Source organism: Plecotus auritus (assembly GCF_963455305.1).
Source record: "Plecotus auritus genome assembly, chromosome: 3".
Lineage (NCBI taxonomy): Eukaryota > Metazoa > Chordata > Mammalia > Chiroptera > Vespertilionidae > Plecotus > Plecotus auritus.
In genome coordinates, this window is record NC_137772.1 from 45,668,764 (window position 1) to 45,683,924 (window position 15,161).

Sequence of the window (15,161 nt, forward strand, 5' to 3'; positions counted from 1 at the left end):
ATGGCCCCAATTGGCCCCAATTGGGACTGGGCGAGATGGGCCGGACATGCCCTGGAACCCTCCCATGGTCCCTCCCCGGCCTCTAAAATATTTCTTCTAATTAATTTCCTTTCAATATGCACAAATTCGTGCACCGGGCCTCTAGTGCTAACTATAATTAACTAGAGGCCCAGTGCATGAATTTGTACACAGGTGAGGTCCCTAGGCATTGCCAGCAATTAGGGCCGATCGGGGCCATCTCGCCCAGGCCCAGTTGGGGCCAGGCCAATTGGGGGCGGGCTGATTAGGCCTGCTGGCCAGGGGTAGGGGCAAGAGGTGGGACTGCGGGAGGTTGGCCAGTCCAGGGGAGGGACCGTGGGAGATTGGCCAGCCGGTGGAGGGGAGGGACTGACCAGGGGAGGGACCATTGGAGGTTGACTGGCCAGCCATAGGGAAGGACTGTGGGAGATTGGCTGGCCACAGGAGGTTGCCTGTGGGAGCGCACTGACCACCAGGAGGCAGCTCCTGTGTTGAGCGTCTGCCCCTTGTCGTCAGTGCGCGTCATAGCCACCAGTCATTCTAGTAGTTCAGTCGTAATGGTCGCTTAGGCTTTTATATATATAGATTGTTCAGTACCTGACTTCTCACTAGACTGAGGTCCATGAGACCAGGAATCTTGTATCTTGTTGGATGTTGTAGGCCCAATGTCTAGTGAGCAGAACATAGTGTGTAATCAGTAAATATCTGTTTAATGAATTAATGAGGAGGGAAGGCCATCTGAAAGTGAGGGTGTGTGTGGTAATGATGGAACTTTAAGAGAGCTATGATGTTTTAGAAATTGCTGCTCTGGAGACTTCGAAAGGGCCTAGAGCAGTGGTCGGCAAACTCATTAGTCAACAGAGCCAGATATCAACAGTACAACGATTGAAATTCCTTTGGAGAGCCAAATTTTTTAAACTTAAACTATATAGGTAGGTACATTGTTATTAACTTAATTAGGGTACTCCTTCAATCACACTGTACGTGCGTGCCCGCATGTGGTATTTTGTGGAAGAGCCACACTCAAGGGGCCAAAGAGCCGCATGTGGCTCACGAGCCACAGTTTGCCGACCATTGGTCTAGAGCAGTGGTTCCCAACCTTTCTAATGCCGCGGCCCTTTAATACAGTTCCTCGTGTTGTGGTGACCCCCAACCATAAAATTATTTTTGTTGCTACTTCATAACTGTAATTTTGCTACTGTTATGAATCGTAATGTAAACTGTGTTTTCTGACGGTCTTAGGCGACCCTGCTAGCGGTTATCAACCTGTGGGTCGCGAGAACCGCTGCTGTAGAGCCTAAGACCATCAGAGAGTGCCCTCCCAACTGGTGAAATTTTATATATTAGGGATCTGTTTGCATAGGGAGAAAGCAGAAGGTTGCACTATTTGGGTTTTAATATCAGCCTGCTTAATGGGTTAATTATAGGCGTCCTGGAAGTTTTCCATACTTACACATTATGTTTTCATTTTTCTTTCTTTTCTTTTTTCTTTTTTTTTAATAGATGTGGTTTCTTTACTTCTTGTTACTAAGTGGTAGATTACAATTTCTATTCATACTTATACTCCACAGGGACTAAACTTCTGCAAATATCATATCTCCTAAGCATGACTGATAGATGCATAATGTTGATACTAAGGATCATTTCTCATTCAAGAGTAAAAATTTCTTTTTCTGGTTAATTTGCCCTTTTTTTGTTAATTGGGAACCACTTATTTGATTTTTCACTAAATTGTTGTGTATGCTCTGTTTCTTAAGGAACCCCTTCTGGTTCAAATTAATTATAGCATTTAAAGCCTGTTGTTAATGCTTGTGTTCCTGAGGATATTAAGTGTATTGAAATAAAATGCATTCCTATGAATATCTAGATAGGAAATATTTAATTTAAGGTATTCACTTAATTTTATTTAATATACTTATTAAAGTTTAAAAATATTGTTTATAACCTAACTTGCATATAGAAGAAAATGTATTTATTTATTTGCTTATTCTAGGCAGTATATGCTGTGATATTAATGCACTTAAGCTGAGATAATATTACATAGCCAAAATATACTACTTATGGGTTGCCACAAAAATACCTGAGTAACACGATGTTATCTTTACATATTGGTATTCACAAACCAATATTACCATCCTATGTGGATATAAATTTAACTTCCAGCTAGACTGTAGGTACTTCAAGAAAAGGGATCTATTTTAGAAATTGCCTCATTCTCACCTGGTCCGTTACCACTGATTTTTGTTCTGGCCCTTGCTTTTTCTTTCCCATGCTATTGCAGTAGCCCCCGACCCATCATTCCCAGTGCATGCTCCCCCACCTTCTTCCATTGTTGATACTGTGTTCTTTTTTAAATAAGAACATCTGATCATATTGTCATGAATCCTCTTCCTAGATAGAATTGACTATACACTCTTTGCACCTCTGTATACTATAATCACACCTGTTTTTAATGTATCCATCTCTCCCTCTGTTAAAGTATGTTTTCTTAGGAAGGACTTTGAATATTATTTATATGCATTCATAGCCTAACATGTAGTAAGTGCTCAATAAATGCAGAGGAAATATAGCCCAGTGGTTAAGAGTTCAGTTCAGACTCTTGGTGGTTAGATCTAAATACAAATTCTTTTCCAAAATGTAGTAGCTATGTGACATTGGAATTGACTTTATGTTTTTATCTCTGTTTCATCACCTTTAAAATGGATGTAATCAGAATACTTAGCTTCATCAACTAAGTAATTGTGAGAGTGTTGGCTATAATAATTATAATAATGCATAGTACAGAATAGCAAATGAATGAAGTGTGCAGTGATGCTTTATCACTCAGAAGACAAAATCCCGATGTTGAAGACCTTCATGATCTGGCCTCTGCCTATCTCCTCTGACCCATATCTGACAGCTCTCCCCACTGTAAACAAAGACTTGCAATTGCCTAAATATGCCTTATTCTCTCTCCCTCCCCCCACTTACTTGGCTGTCTCTTTTCACTTGGAATGTCTTTTTCCACTTCATCTCCCTAGCAAATTTTTGCTCATCCTTTGATTTTTTTGGTATTACCCCCTAGCAGAGTCCTTCTCTGATACCTTCCTATCCACCACAGACTTGGTTAGATGCTTCATTTCTGGGCTCCCATAGATCCTTGTACATGCCTGCATTTTGTTCGTAAATATATGAACCACTTGAGGAAAAACTTTCCGTTCTGTATTCACAGGGTCTAGCCTAATGCTGGTGGCATGAGTTGAATAAATGCTTATTAAACAAGTAAATAAAAGGGACAAATGAATCTCTGATCCTGGTGAATAATATTTTTTAAAAAGTAAATATCGTAGTTCATATCAAGGGTCAGCAAACTTTAGCCCATAGGCCAAATCTAGCCCTCCCACTGCCTGTTTTCATAGTTTTGGGGGACATGGCCATATTTGTTTGTTCTTGTGTTGTATATCGCTGCTTCTGCACTATAACATCAGAGTTGAGTAGATGTGACACAGACAAACCTGATAGCTCACAAAGCCTAAAATATGCATTACTAGTATCTCGCCCTGCACAGAAAGTTCCCTGACTCTTGCTCTATGTAGATTTTCCTTTAAACAATCTTTTAAAAGGCTGGGTAAATCCAAATTAACATTTTTTTCTCTGGCATATAAAGATGTGACAGTGTTCCTTCTTTTTCTTATATATTTCTTTTTTAGAAAACCATATTCTGTTTAACTCTGATATTTTTTAACTGAATAGGCAGGAGCAAGCTTTTATAAGATGACTGGCCTGGGTCCTTTGCCTCAAGCTCTTTATAATGGCGAATCCTTTAACCATGAGGAATTAAATATTCAAAAACTAGAAAGAGCTCTTCTTCAAAAAATGATGGATGTGACCATATATTTACAAAGGGAAGTTTTTATGGTAGGTAAGCATTTATGAGAAAATATATGATGAATGATATTTATAAATGACTTTTTGTATTAAGAAATATTTTAAAAGCAAAAGTTAATTTTGTAAAAATTTTCATCCTGATCATTTAGTAGTGATTTTTAAAGTAATAATTAACTTTATCTGTGCATAATTACATCTAAAAATTGCTTAATTGGAAAGAAAATTCAAAGTTTTACATGAAAATTTATAATGAAAATCCTAAATCACATATTATTTATTGATTTATTTTATACTGAGCATCTTTAAATGTAATCTCTGCATAACTTTAAAACATATGCATATAAATTGCCTCTATTACCTAAATAATATTTTTGCTATTTTAGGGCACATTAAATGATCAAACAAATGCAATTGATTTCTTTATGGATAAAAATAATGTTGTACCCCATATAAATCCTTCGATTTTGTACAGCGAAGGGCAGTACCTTAATTTAATATCTACATCAGGTAAAATAATTCTCCTGTTTTCTTTTCTACAAATGCTTATTGAATTGTGAATGTTTTATTCATTATTTATTATTTAATATGAAAATTTTCAGTTACTGCAGATGTTGAAGATTTCTCTACTTTCTTTTTCTTGGACTCACAAGATAAGAGTGCTGTAATTGCAGAGAACATGTATTATTTAACCCATGAAGGTAATAAGCATATTTTATTTTCCTGAATTTATTCTTAAAGTAGCAAAATGTTATAATTTTAGTAAGGTGTTTGCATAATACCTTTTTTTTTAAATCCTCACCCAAGGATATTTTTCCCATTGATTCTCAGACAGAGTGGAAGGGAGGAAGGAGGGGGTGAGACAGTCAGAGAGAAACATCGATGCGAGCGAGACACAGCAATTGGTTGCCTCCCACCGGTGCCCTGACCAGGGTAGGGGATCGAGCCTGCAACTGAGGTACATGCCCTTGACCCAAATCAAACCCAAGATCCTTCAGTCTGTGGGACGACGCTCTAACTATGGAGCCAAGCCAGCTAGGACCATAATACATGTTTATATATTGATATTTGACTAGAGGCCTGGTTTTCAATTTGAGAGCTAGTAATTTGTTAGGATATAAGGATTGTGCTGAGAAAATAATGCCTTCTATCCTAGCTAATTATAAATGCACAAGGGGTTCATCTTAGTTTTTTTGCCTTTTTTTAAAGCAAGCTATAACATGTGGATCCCCACTGGAGTGACTCAGTTGATTGAGCCTCGCCCTATGCACCAAAAGGTTGCCAGTTCCATTCCTTGTCAGGGCACATACCCATGTTTCAGCCTCAATCCCCAGTAGGGGGCGTGCAGGACACAGCTGATAAATATTTCTCACATCAGTGTTTCTCTGTCTCCCCCTTCCTCTCTCTAAAAAATCAATAAAAACATATTAAAATAAAATATGTGGATGTTTTGCTTAGGTTTGGGGGTCAAACCAAAGGAAGGGAAACCAAGACAGGAACATATTTGGAAATAAGGATTTAGCCTAGATAGGGAAGTCTGCAGTGGGACCATACATTTTTTTATCTTATCGGATAGATAAGATAAAATAGGTAATTATAAGATAGATGAGATCATTAAAGTTTGGTTGGTTTTTGTCTTTATTTTATTTGAACTGCTTAGCTGTAGGGAGAAAAATGAGAGCCAATACATAAAAGAAGGCTTATTTGTATCTCAGTATTAAAGCAGTAACTTTCTAACAATGAGAGTGATCTAAAGATGGAATAAACTATGTTGTAAGGGGTAAATTTTTATCAGAGAGAGATTTAAGCAGAGGCTACACAACCAGTTTTGAGAGTGGTAAGGAGTGAATCCAACTTTGAACCAGATGGCCCCCAAATTACTTTCTAATTGATTCATGATTTTACGTTCACAAAATGAACTGTCTACACACAATCCAACAAATAATAAAATGTAAAATAAAAGTTCCACTTTATGGCAGGCTAATGTGTAAAAATGACAGGAAAGAAAAGGAGTCAGAAATAGGAAATAAAAGATAGGATAAAATATTTGTCAGGTTCTGGGGTGTATTTCTGGGCATCAGAATAAGTTAGCCTTTAAATTTCGTGCAGTTTAAAGGAATACTTTATTAACAGAGAAGCATCCTCTGTTAATAAAGTTCCTCTTATTTGCAGTTATGTAAATGTGTAAAGAAATAAAAATTATAATGTACTTAGCACATTTGAAACATTTCTCCATTTACTACTGTATGGTAAAGGGCTGACACTGAGAGGGCACCAGAATTCTTTACCTTTATTCTTTTAAAAAAATGTGCTATTTGCTGATCTACAGAACAACAAAGTTTTTATAACTGTTTTAAGTGGGTCATGTGATCTAAAAGAATAATTTTTCTATAGATTTTAATGATGACCAGATAACTGTTATTTCAAATGTTATATCCTAAAGCTGAATGAAATAAATTCATTTAACTGTGACGTAAGAATTAAAAATTGTTTCTTTCTGTGGCATCCAAATTTTTAAATTTTTCAGAAAAAAAATTATATATTGATGACACGTGATGATGTGAATTAGACCAAGTTAATAAAAGCCAGACATTTTGAATTATTGAATCATAAGCTAATAAGATATTGCTGTTTTTAGTATCTACTAATAAACCTTATTGTATCTGGGTGTGTGTTTTTTTATATATGGGGGTATACATATCAGTTTCTTTATTTTTTTACAAATATAGCTAGAAGGCAGTTTTGCTTGCCAACACTGGAACCATGATAAGCATAATACAACTTTCTCTACTCATAGAAGTATCCCACAGACGTGTCCTTTAGCGACTGTTCTTTCTTCTTGGTACCTGAGTTTATATAGAGCTTATATCATGAATTACATTTCTAGCATTTTATGTCACTGTGCGTGTATAATTTTTAACATTTGCTTATTTTCCAAAAGACTATTTTTAATATTGTTGTTTCTTAATTTTGTTAACTGGATATGTCCTCTGCTTTTAGTTTTATTTTAAAAAGAATTAGTTTAGCTAAACCATTTGAAACTTTCAGATGAAGATGTAATTTCCTCCATTACTCTCTGGATTATTGCTGATTTTGACAAACCATCTGGGAGAAAACTGCTTTTGAATGCATTAAAGCACATGGTGAGTAAGTTTACCTAGATAAAAGCACCCAAGAAACATAAACCAAAATATTTTATGAAATTGCTTTGTATTAACTAAGTGTAAATTTACTGATGTATAACAAATTACCCTATAACTTAGTGGTTTAAAGCAGTAAACCTTTATTTTCTCAGTTTCTGGGGTTTAAGAATTCAGGAGTGACTTAGCTGAGTGGTTGTGGCTTGGGGTTTCTCATGAGGATGCAGTCAAGATTTTGGTTGCTGCCACCTGAAGGCTTTACTGGAGCTGGAGGATCAGCTTCTAAGATGGCTCACTTGCATGGCTGTTAGCAGGAGACCTCAGTTTCTCACTGGCCATGAACAGAATGCTTCTTCCGATTGCCACGTAGACCACTATTTAGTGTTGCTTAAGTGTCCTCACAAAATGACAGCTGGCTTTCCCCAGAATGAGTGACAGAGTTATAGATGGAAACCACAAGTTACAATGTCTTTTATGATCTAATCTCCAAAGTCATACCCTATATTTCCACGCTATTCTGTTTGTTATGCAGATCACTTCTATTCAGTATGAGAAGGAACTGTAAGTATGAGTACCAGGAGGTGGGGATCATTGGGGGCCATCTTGGAGCCCTGCTACCACATTAAGAATAATTAATACATTTAAAATGAAACATAACATCTGCTAGGTCCTAGCAGATTATCAGATAATCTCAGAACACAGTTGCCTTCAGACCAGCACATTTCAAAACCGGTTGTTTGGGATCTATGGAATAACAGTCAACTTCTGCCTTCTCTTCCTTCTCAAGAATTTCTGGGAGCATCTTCTTTGAGAGGCTCACAAACTGCCCTTCCCCCAGTAGTTACATGTATATGGCCCTTCCATTATGCATCTGTTGGTATGTTTAATGATGTTCCACATTTCTCTGAGGGTCTGTTCATTGTTTTTACAGTTTGTTTTTCAGATTGTATAATCTCTATTGATTCACTGATTTTTCTGCCAACTCATATCTATTGGACCCTTCTAGAGCATTTTTCATTTTAGTTACTGAATTTATAACTCTAGAATTTCCTTTTGGTTCTTTTATATAATTTCTGTCTCTTCATTATTATTATCTGTGAAATATTATTAAAATACCTTTCTTTAGCCGAAACCGGTTTGGCTCAGTGGATAGAGCATCGGCCTGTGGACTGAAGGGTCCCGGGTTTGATTCCGGTCAAGGGCATGTACCTTGGTTGCGGGCACATCTCCAGTGGGAGTTGTGCAGGAGGCAGCTGATCGATGTTTCTCTCTCATCGATGTTTCTAACTCTCTATCCCTCTCCCTTCCTCTCTGTAAAAAATCAATAAAATATATATTAAAAAAATAATAATAAAAATAAAATACCTTTCTTTAATTCTTTAGACCTGATTTTCTTTAGTTCTTTGAATATATTACGTTTGTTAAGTCCAACAACTAAGGCCCCTCAAAGACAGTTTCTAATGCTGTGTGTGTTTTTTTCACCTTTGTATGAATCATACTCTCTTGTTACATTGCATGTCTCATAATTATTTTATTGAAAACAAAACATTTTAGATACTACACCATAGTATATTTGGATACTGGTAACCACACCCCCCCCTTCCCTGGGCTACTTGTTGTTTGTTGGATAGTTTATTGATTTATCTATTTTTAGTGATGTGAATGAACTAATTCTGTAAAGTCTATTGCCCTCTCATTGTATATCTCTGATATTCTTGCTCAGGTTTTCCCCCCTTGTTTTTGTCTTTTATCTTGGTTTCCTGGGGAATATCTCTGGGTGAGCACAAGCCACTTACTGGTAAAAGGTTGTGCTTAAGTCCCCATAGCCAATTAGATTTTCATCTTCACTGTTGGTTATGTGTGACTTATTTAGAGACTACTTTCACGGTTCAGAAATGTTATGATTTTGCCTCACATTCACCCATGGAATAGTATCTTGGAATTTACCTTTTTAATTACTCCTGAGAAGTATCTTAGACAGTACTCTATTTCTTGATCTGGGTGGTTGTTTTATGGGTTAATCTGCATTTTTATTTTGTAATTTTGTTATTTCATAGACATACATACACAAGAAGAGGTTAAACAAAGTATTGCATTATAAAATAATCATTATGCAAAGAGGTAAAGCAGTTGGAGTTACTAAAATTATTGTTTTTAGGCTATTTCAGTGACAGGTCATCTTCAATAGTCAACATAGAATTTGACAGTGAAAGATGTTGTATGGTAAAGTATAAACTTGATTGGAAAGATAAAAGTTCAACTGTAAAAAGATATGTAAGACACAGATTTTTTTTTCACCTATAAATGTGTTTTTCAGAAAAAATGTTTTCATAGTCGGTTGGGCGTTATTTATAATCCTACATCAAAAATAAATGAAGAGAACACAGCTATTTCTAGAGGAATTTTGGCAGCTTTTATTACACAGAAAAACAGCTTTTTGAGAAACTTTCTCAGGAAACTGGCAAGGGAAGAAACTGCTACAGCTATTTACTCTGGAGATAAAATTAAAACATTCCTTACTGAGGTCAGTAACTTTGTTTGAAATAATAAGTATGTATTGAATATTTTAAAAGAATAAATCTGTATGCTTGGAGATAAATATGTTACTGAAAAACATCAGTTAATAAGTATAATCATTTGGGGATAATAAATATTTCTTTAAATGGGAAAAGATAAATGTTAAATAATATGACTTTGCATAGAGGCATTTAACAAATTAGATTTTATATATTATCTACTAGACAATGGAGATATACTTGTGAACAAGAATAGAGTCCCTGTCCTTGTGGAGCTTACATGGTAGTAGGAAAGACAGACAAAGTAAGTGGTATTGGAAAAAATAAAGAAACATAAGAGGGTAGATAGTTTGAGGGATGCTCTTTTAGCTGGAATGGTCAGGAAAGATATTTCTACAGAGCCTACATTTGGGCAGCACTCTGAATAAAATGAAATATCAAACCATGGAAAGTCTGTGACAAGAATGTACCAGGTTCAAGAACATAGCAAGTCTCAAGGCTTGACACAGAGACCGTCTTGGCAGACTTGAGGTATAGGCAGAAGATCATTATGACCAAAATAGAGATGTGCAAAGTACTAGTACATGAGGTCAGAAATATAACCCCAGATATCTCAAGCACTTATAGGCCATAGTAAGGGATTGAAATTTTTCCTGAGTATAATGGCAAGTCATTAAGGAATCTTGAAGAGGTGAATAGCCTTTAAAAAGATGATTCTGGGTACCATGTGAAGATTTGATAGTAGGTAGACAAGAGTGAAAATGGGATGAACATTTAGAATGTTATTGCATTTCTTGCCTATAATCTAGGCAAGAAATAATGGTATGTTGAACTAGATAGAGGTGGAGATGGTAAAATGGTTAATAAATAATTGTTATATTATGGTCAATAGGATTAGTTGCTCAATTGTATGTGACGTGAAAATAATAGGCTAGGATTTTGTCTTGAACAGCTAGACTTAATGGTGGTATCCTTTTTTTTTTTTTTTTTTTTAAGTGGGGAAGTCTAGATTGAAGAGAAGATTTGGACACATAGGGCCTGAATCTAGAGCTAAGTTTTGTACATGTTAAGTTGCAGAAGCCTGTTAGACATTCAAGTGGAAATGTTGACAATTGAGTAAATGAGTGTAGAAATCAATGAGGGATTGTCTTTTTTTTTTTTTTTTTTTGAGAGTCAATTTGAGGGTTATCAACATTATATATAATTTCAACTAAGAAACTAGATTAGAAACCTCAGAAGTGAGGGTGGGTAGAGAACAGAGAAATTGAAAGCTAAGCCCTGGAACATTCTAAAATGTGGAGGAACACAAGAAAAGGATGATCCTTTAAAGGAGATGGAACAGCCAATGAATTAGGAAGGTGACCAGGAGAGTATGGTATCCTGGAAGCCAAATGGAGAATATATTTCAAGTAGGAAATGATCACCTATGCCAGATGTTTCTGAAATCCAACTTTCTAACTGACCATTTTATTTATTAAGGTGGTCCTTGGTGACTTTGATAAGAACAACTTCAGTGGAATGAAAAGCATAAAAGTGTACTAGATTCAAGAGAAAATAGAAAATCAGGAAATAGAGATAGCAAGTATAGTTTTTTAAAGAAGTTTCTTGCACACTGAAGGGAGAAGTATTCCATAGCGAGAATGGGACTTGAGGTCAAGGAAAATTTTCTAAATTTGGGAGATGTCACTTTTCTGTATGCTAATGGAAACAATCTATCCAACAATAAGAAAAGGATCATATAGACATAGGGGAGCAAAATTCTTGAGAAGTTAAGAGATGCTGAGATCCAATGGACAGTGTTAAGTGTTGGTTTAAGAACAGGAATCATTCATCCATTTTAACCAGAAGAAAGACAGACTATATGGGTACAGATGCAGAAGGGTAGATTTATTTGGTGGTAACAAGATAAGTACTTCTCTTCTGATTACTTTCATTTTTCAAAAGAAAGGTGGGTCATTAGTTAAGTATTAGAGTGTTAGGTGCTATTAGAGGTTTGAGGAAAGAGGAGAAAATGTCAAATATGTTTCTGTTACTCAGAGAATGAGAAAGTGAATTCAATACATTAGTGTGGGAAGATTTCTGAGGGCCCACTTGAGATTAATGACCACAAATTGAAAGTGAGATCAGCCTTGGTTGCATGTTTTTTCCAGCTTTATTAACAGTGTTTGGGTCCAGTTGCAGAGGAAGCAGAGTTGTATTTAACCAGAGTTGGGGTTTTGCAAGGTGAATGTAACTGAGGGAAGCATTCCGGGGAGCTGAGCATGGAAGGTTGATGTTACAGTAAAGGATTCCGGGGTGTAACTTGGGTGGGAGGGAAATTATGATATGGGAAGTATAATGTACAATAAATAAGTGGTAGGGTCAGTGGACTGAAAGTGTGAGAAATGTTTAGTAACAGAATGAGTGAGCTGGAAGGTCAGGAGCTTGTGGTGAGAGAGGGGATGACAGAGAGAGAGATTTTGGAAGTAAGGAGATCTAGGGCTGCACTGTCCAATACTGTAGTCACTAGCTACATGGAGCTATTTTAAACTTAAAATTAAACTGAGCTTTAAAATCAGCTCCTCAGTCATACTAGCCATATGTCCAGGGCTCAGTAACCATTTGTGGCTGTGGCTACCATATTGGACAGCAAAGGGGAAACAGTTCTATCATCTGAACTTGTTAGAAGTTCAGGATTTAAGGCTCCACCCTGATCTACTGAAGGAGAAGCTTCATTTTAACAAGGCACCAAGGTGATTTGGATGCACATAAAAAAAATGATAAATACTGATTTGAAGAAGTGTGTTAGTATGAAGATGTAAGGAACTTATTTGTGGTTAATTTTCTGTGAATATCCATATATTTTATGACTCTGGCCATGGGTTACTTTTGTATTTCTGAAGTTAAATGCACTATTACTAACTGGGTTTATATCTTTTCTGGAATGCTAAATTTTATTTAAATTGATGTTCCCTAGCATTTTACCAATCAGTAATCCACCTAAAATTCTCAAAGAATGAATAGCAAACTATCTACTTGTAAAAAGATATACAAATATTATAATTGACTTGGCAGAGAAAGATTTTTTTTTTAAAAATGGTTTCAGGAGAAAATAGTACTTTTTGTCACAACTTAGTATAATTTAAATTTTACACTAATATATTAAAGTAAGCTTTGTTAAGAAAATAATTTAATATATTTACTGTTCTCTTATTCATTTCATATTTTCTTGCTTTAGGAGATGGATAAGAATGCCTTTGAGAAAAAATATAATACCATTGGGGTGAATATTTTTCGAACTCACCAGTTGTTCTGTCAGGACGTACTTAAGTTGGGTCCTGGAGAAATGGGTATTGTCAGCAATGGGAAAGTAAGTAGAAAAACAGTTGCTCACTTTTCTCAGTGACATTGTGGTACAGGGGTCTCAAACATTTTTCTGGCACAACCCATGTGATGTAACACACACAGAGGATGGTGTTTGTATGCCGGACACATGAGACAGGTCTCAGCAGAAGTAAATGGTGCTGAAACGGTTAATTTTTGGCACAGTACCTATCACTTCATCCCTTCCCCCATTGGTGAGAACATTGATTGCAGGGAAGAGAGAATGTTCTTGTGGGGATAACTTTTATTTTGTCCTAATATAAGTACTAGAATAAACAACTTGGTATACTTGACAACATTGTGATTGAGGACCACTGTTATAGTAAGTGTAGAAAGTACATTGTGAAATCTTACTCTTGTTGTAGCCTTCTTACAATTGTTTAATAACAGCAGTACAATGTTTTCTATTGAAGTATAAAGTAGTATTTATCAATATAACCTTTAAACATCTATAGGAAAAGATTACTTGCTCCCACCATCCTAATAAAATATATTATTAAAAGTTTACTGTATTACCTTCTAACCCTTTTTCCGACCCTACAGAGTTATTTTTGGTTTTCATAAAGTACATCATTGTAGTTTTATGTATATAAATTTATATCACACTTTTTTCTCTTAGTATATCACAACCATTTTTCTGATTAGAGCATCTTTATAGACACACAGTTAGTGGGTACTAGCTACTTATTAATATATTTTGAATATGATAGTCTGATTTTATTTCTCGGGAATTCAGTTTTTAAAAATTGAATTTGGTGCTTTGATTTATTAAGAAATAAACTAATACAATGTGCTTGACAGACCTCTGCTTGAACTATCAAATTACATATTCCTAAATCATCTTCAAAGCTCTAATATGCTCCTGTTTTCTTTCTTTTCTACATTTTTATGAACTCTGTTCACCTGCGTTTTATTCTGATATTACACTATTCCCTTAAAATTATGCTTATTTGTTCTTTCTTATCTTAATCTATAAATAATAGGAATTGGAGACGAATGAGAGATCCATGTCCCCAAGCTTCCACAGATAAAATATATCTGCTTCGGTGTTACGGTGTTTAAGCCGATTAATTACATTAGCTCCTAAAAGCAGTTAGGCTCAGGTTCATCTGTGTATAGTGCTACTTTACAAATTGATGACACTGATTGCCATTTATTATTACAGAAATATAAGGTACAGGGTGGGGCTAATGTAGGTTTACAGTTCATATGGAAAATAATACAGTAATTAATAAATAATACAAGAATAAACTTTCACAACTGTAAACCTACTTTTGCCCCACCCTGTACAGTAGGTCCTCAGAGATTCGTTCCTATGGCACGACATAATGTGTTTTCGCCGTAAGTCGGAACCCACCTACATAAGCACCTACGTCACTCACATGGAGAACATACACAGCAGTAATGAAGTGAAACAGTAAAAAAAATTTAAAAGAAAGCTAACAATTCCTGACCTTTACTTGTGGTAAACAAATAATGAAAAAGCACAAAGCACATATGTACATACGTTGAAATGACGGCACTTTTTTTTTTATAAATGGAGATGGTGACGTAACCACGAAACGACATATGTCGAGTCCGATGTAATCCGAGGACTGTCTGTATTAGTGAATTTTGATAGTGAGTTATGTGGAAGCCCCAAAATGATATTGCTTATTCTCTAACAATTACTCTGGAAAAAAATACAGTTTTTTAGAACAGTTTTAAAGTATATGACTACCTTTGGCTCTGTCAGTCATTTTCAGAAATAAAGAGGAAAAGAAATTAGACCTGCTATATCTAGTACCTTGCCTTTTAATTATACATTACCAGAGGCCCAGTGCACGAAATTCATGAATGGGTAGGGTCCCTAGGCCTGGCCAGCAATCAGGACTGATCTGCGGGGCAACTGGCGGGGCAGTCGGGGGTGGGGGGGCCCACTGGCACCCGCCTTGGCTGGCCTGGGGCCTGTGGGATGGGAGCAGCTCCTGCATTGAGCCTCTGCCCCCTGGTGGTAGGTGCACATCATAGCGACTGGTTGTTCCACCAGTCTTTCTACCGGTTGTTCCACCATTCGGTCAATTTGCATATTAGGCTTTTATTATATAGGATGGAAAACCTGCCCTATGTTTTCTTTGACATTGTTTAATATATCTCATGTATTGTTATAAAAATTAGTGATAACAAATATTAGTTATAGTTATGTTAAACTGATTTCTCCTAGAACTTGTTTCTTTTTTTTTTTTTAATTGACAAAATATTCATATATTAATGTTTCACT

General features: G+C 36.0%; 1 protein-coding gene across 1 annotated transcript in view; it reads left to right on the plus strand.

Moving 5' to 3' along the window:
• UGGT2 (UDP-glucose glycoprotein glucosyltransferase 2) overlaps positions 1–15,161 on the plus strand; it is a 166,037-nt gene that overhangs the window by 82,844 nt on the left and 68,032 nt on the right. The window contains exons 17-22 of the mRNA XM_080660862.1: positions 3,751–3,915; positions 4,269–4,392; positions 4,485–4,583; positions 6,931–7,025; positions 9,340–9,546; positions 12,756–12,887. Coding sequence (XP_080516988.1) covers positions 3,751–3,915; positions 4,269–4,392; positions 4,485–4,583; positions 6,931–7,025; positions 9,340–9,546; positions 12,756–12,887 — 822 coding nt within the window. The remainder of the gene's footprint in view (positions 1–3,750; positions 3,916–4,268; positions 4,393–4,484; positions 4,584–6,930; positions 7,026–9,339; positions 9,547–12,755; positions 12,888–15,161) is intronic.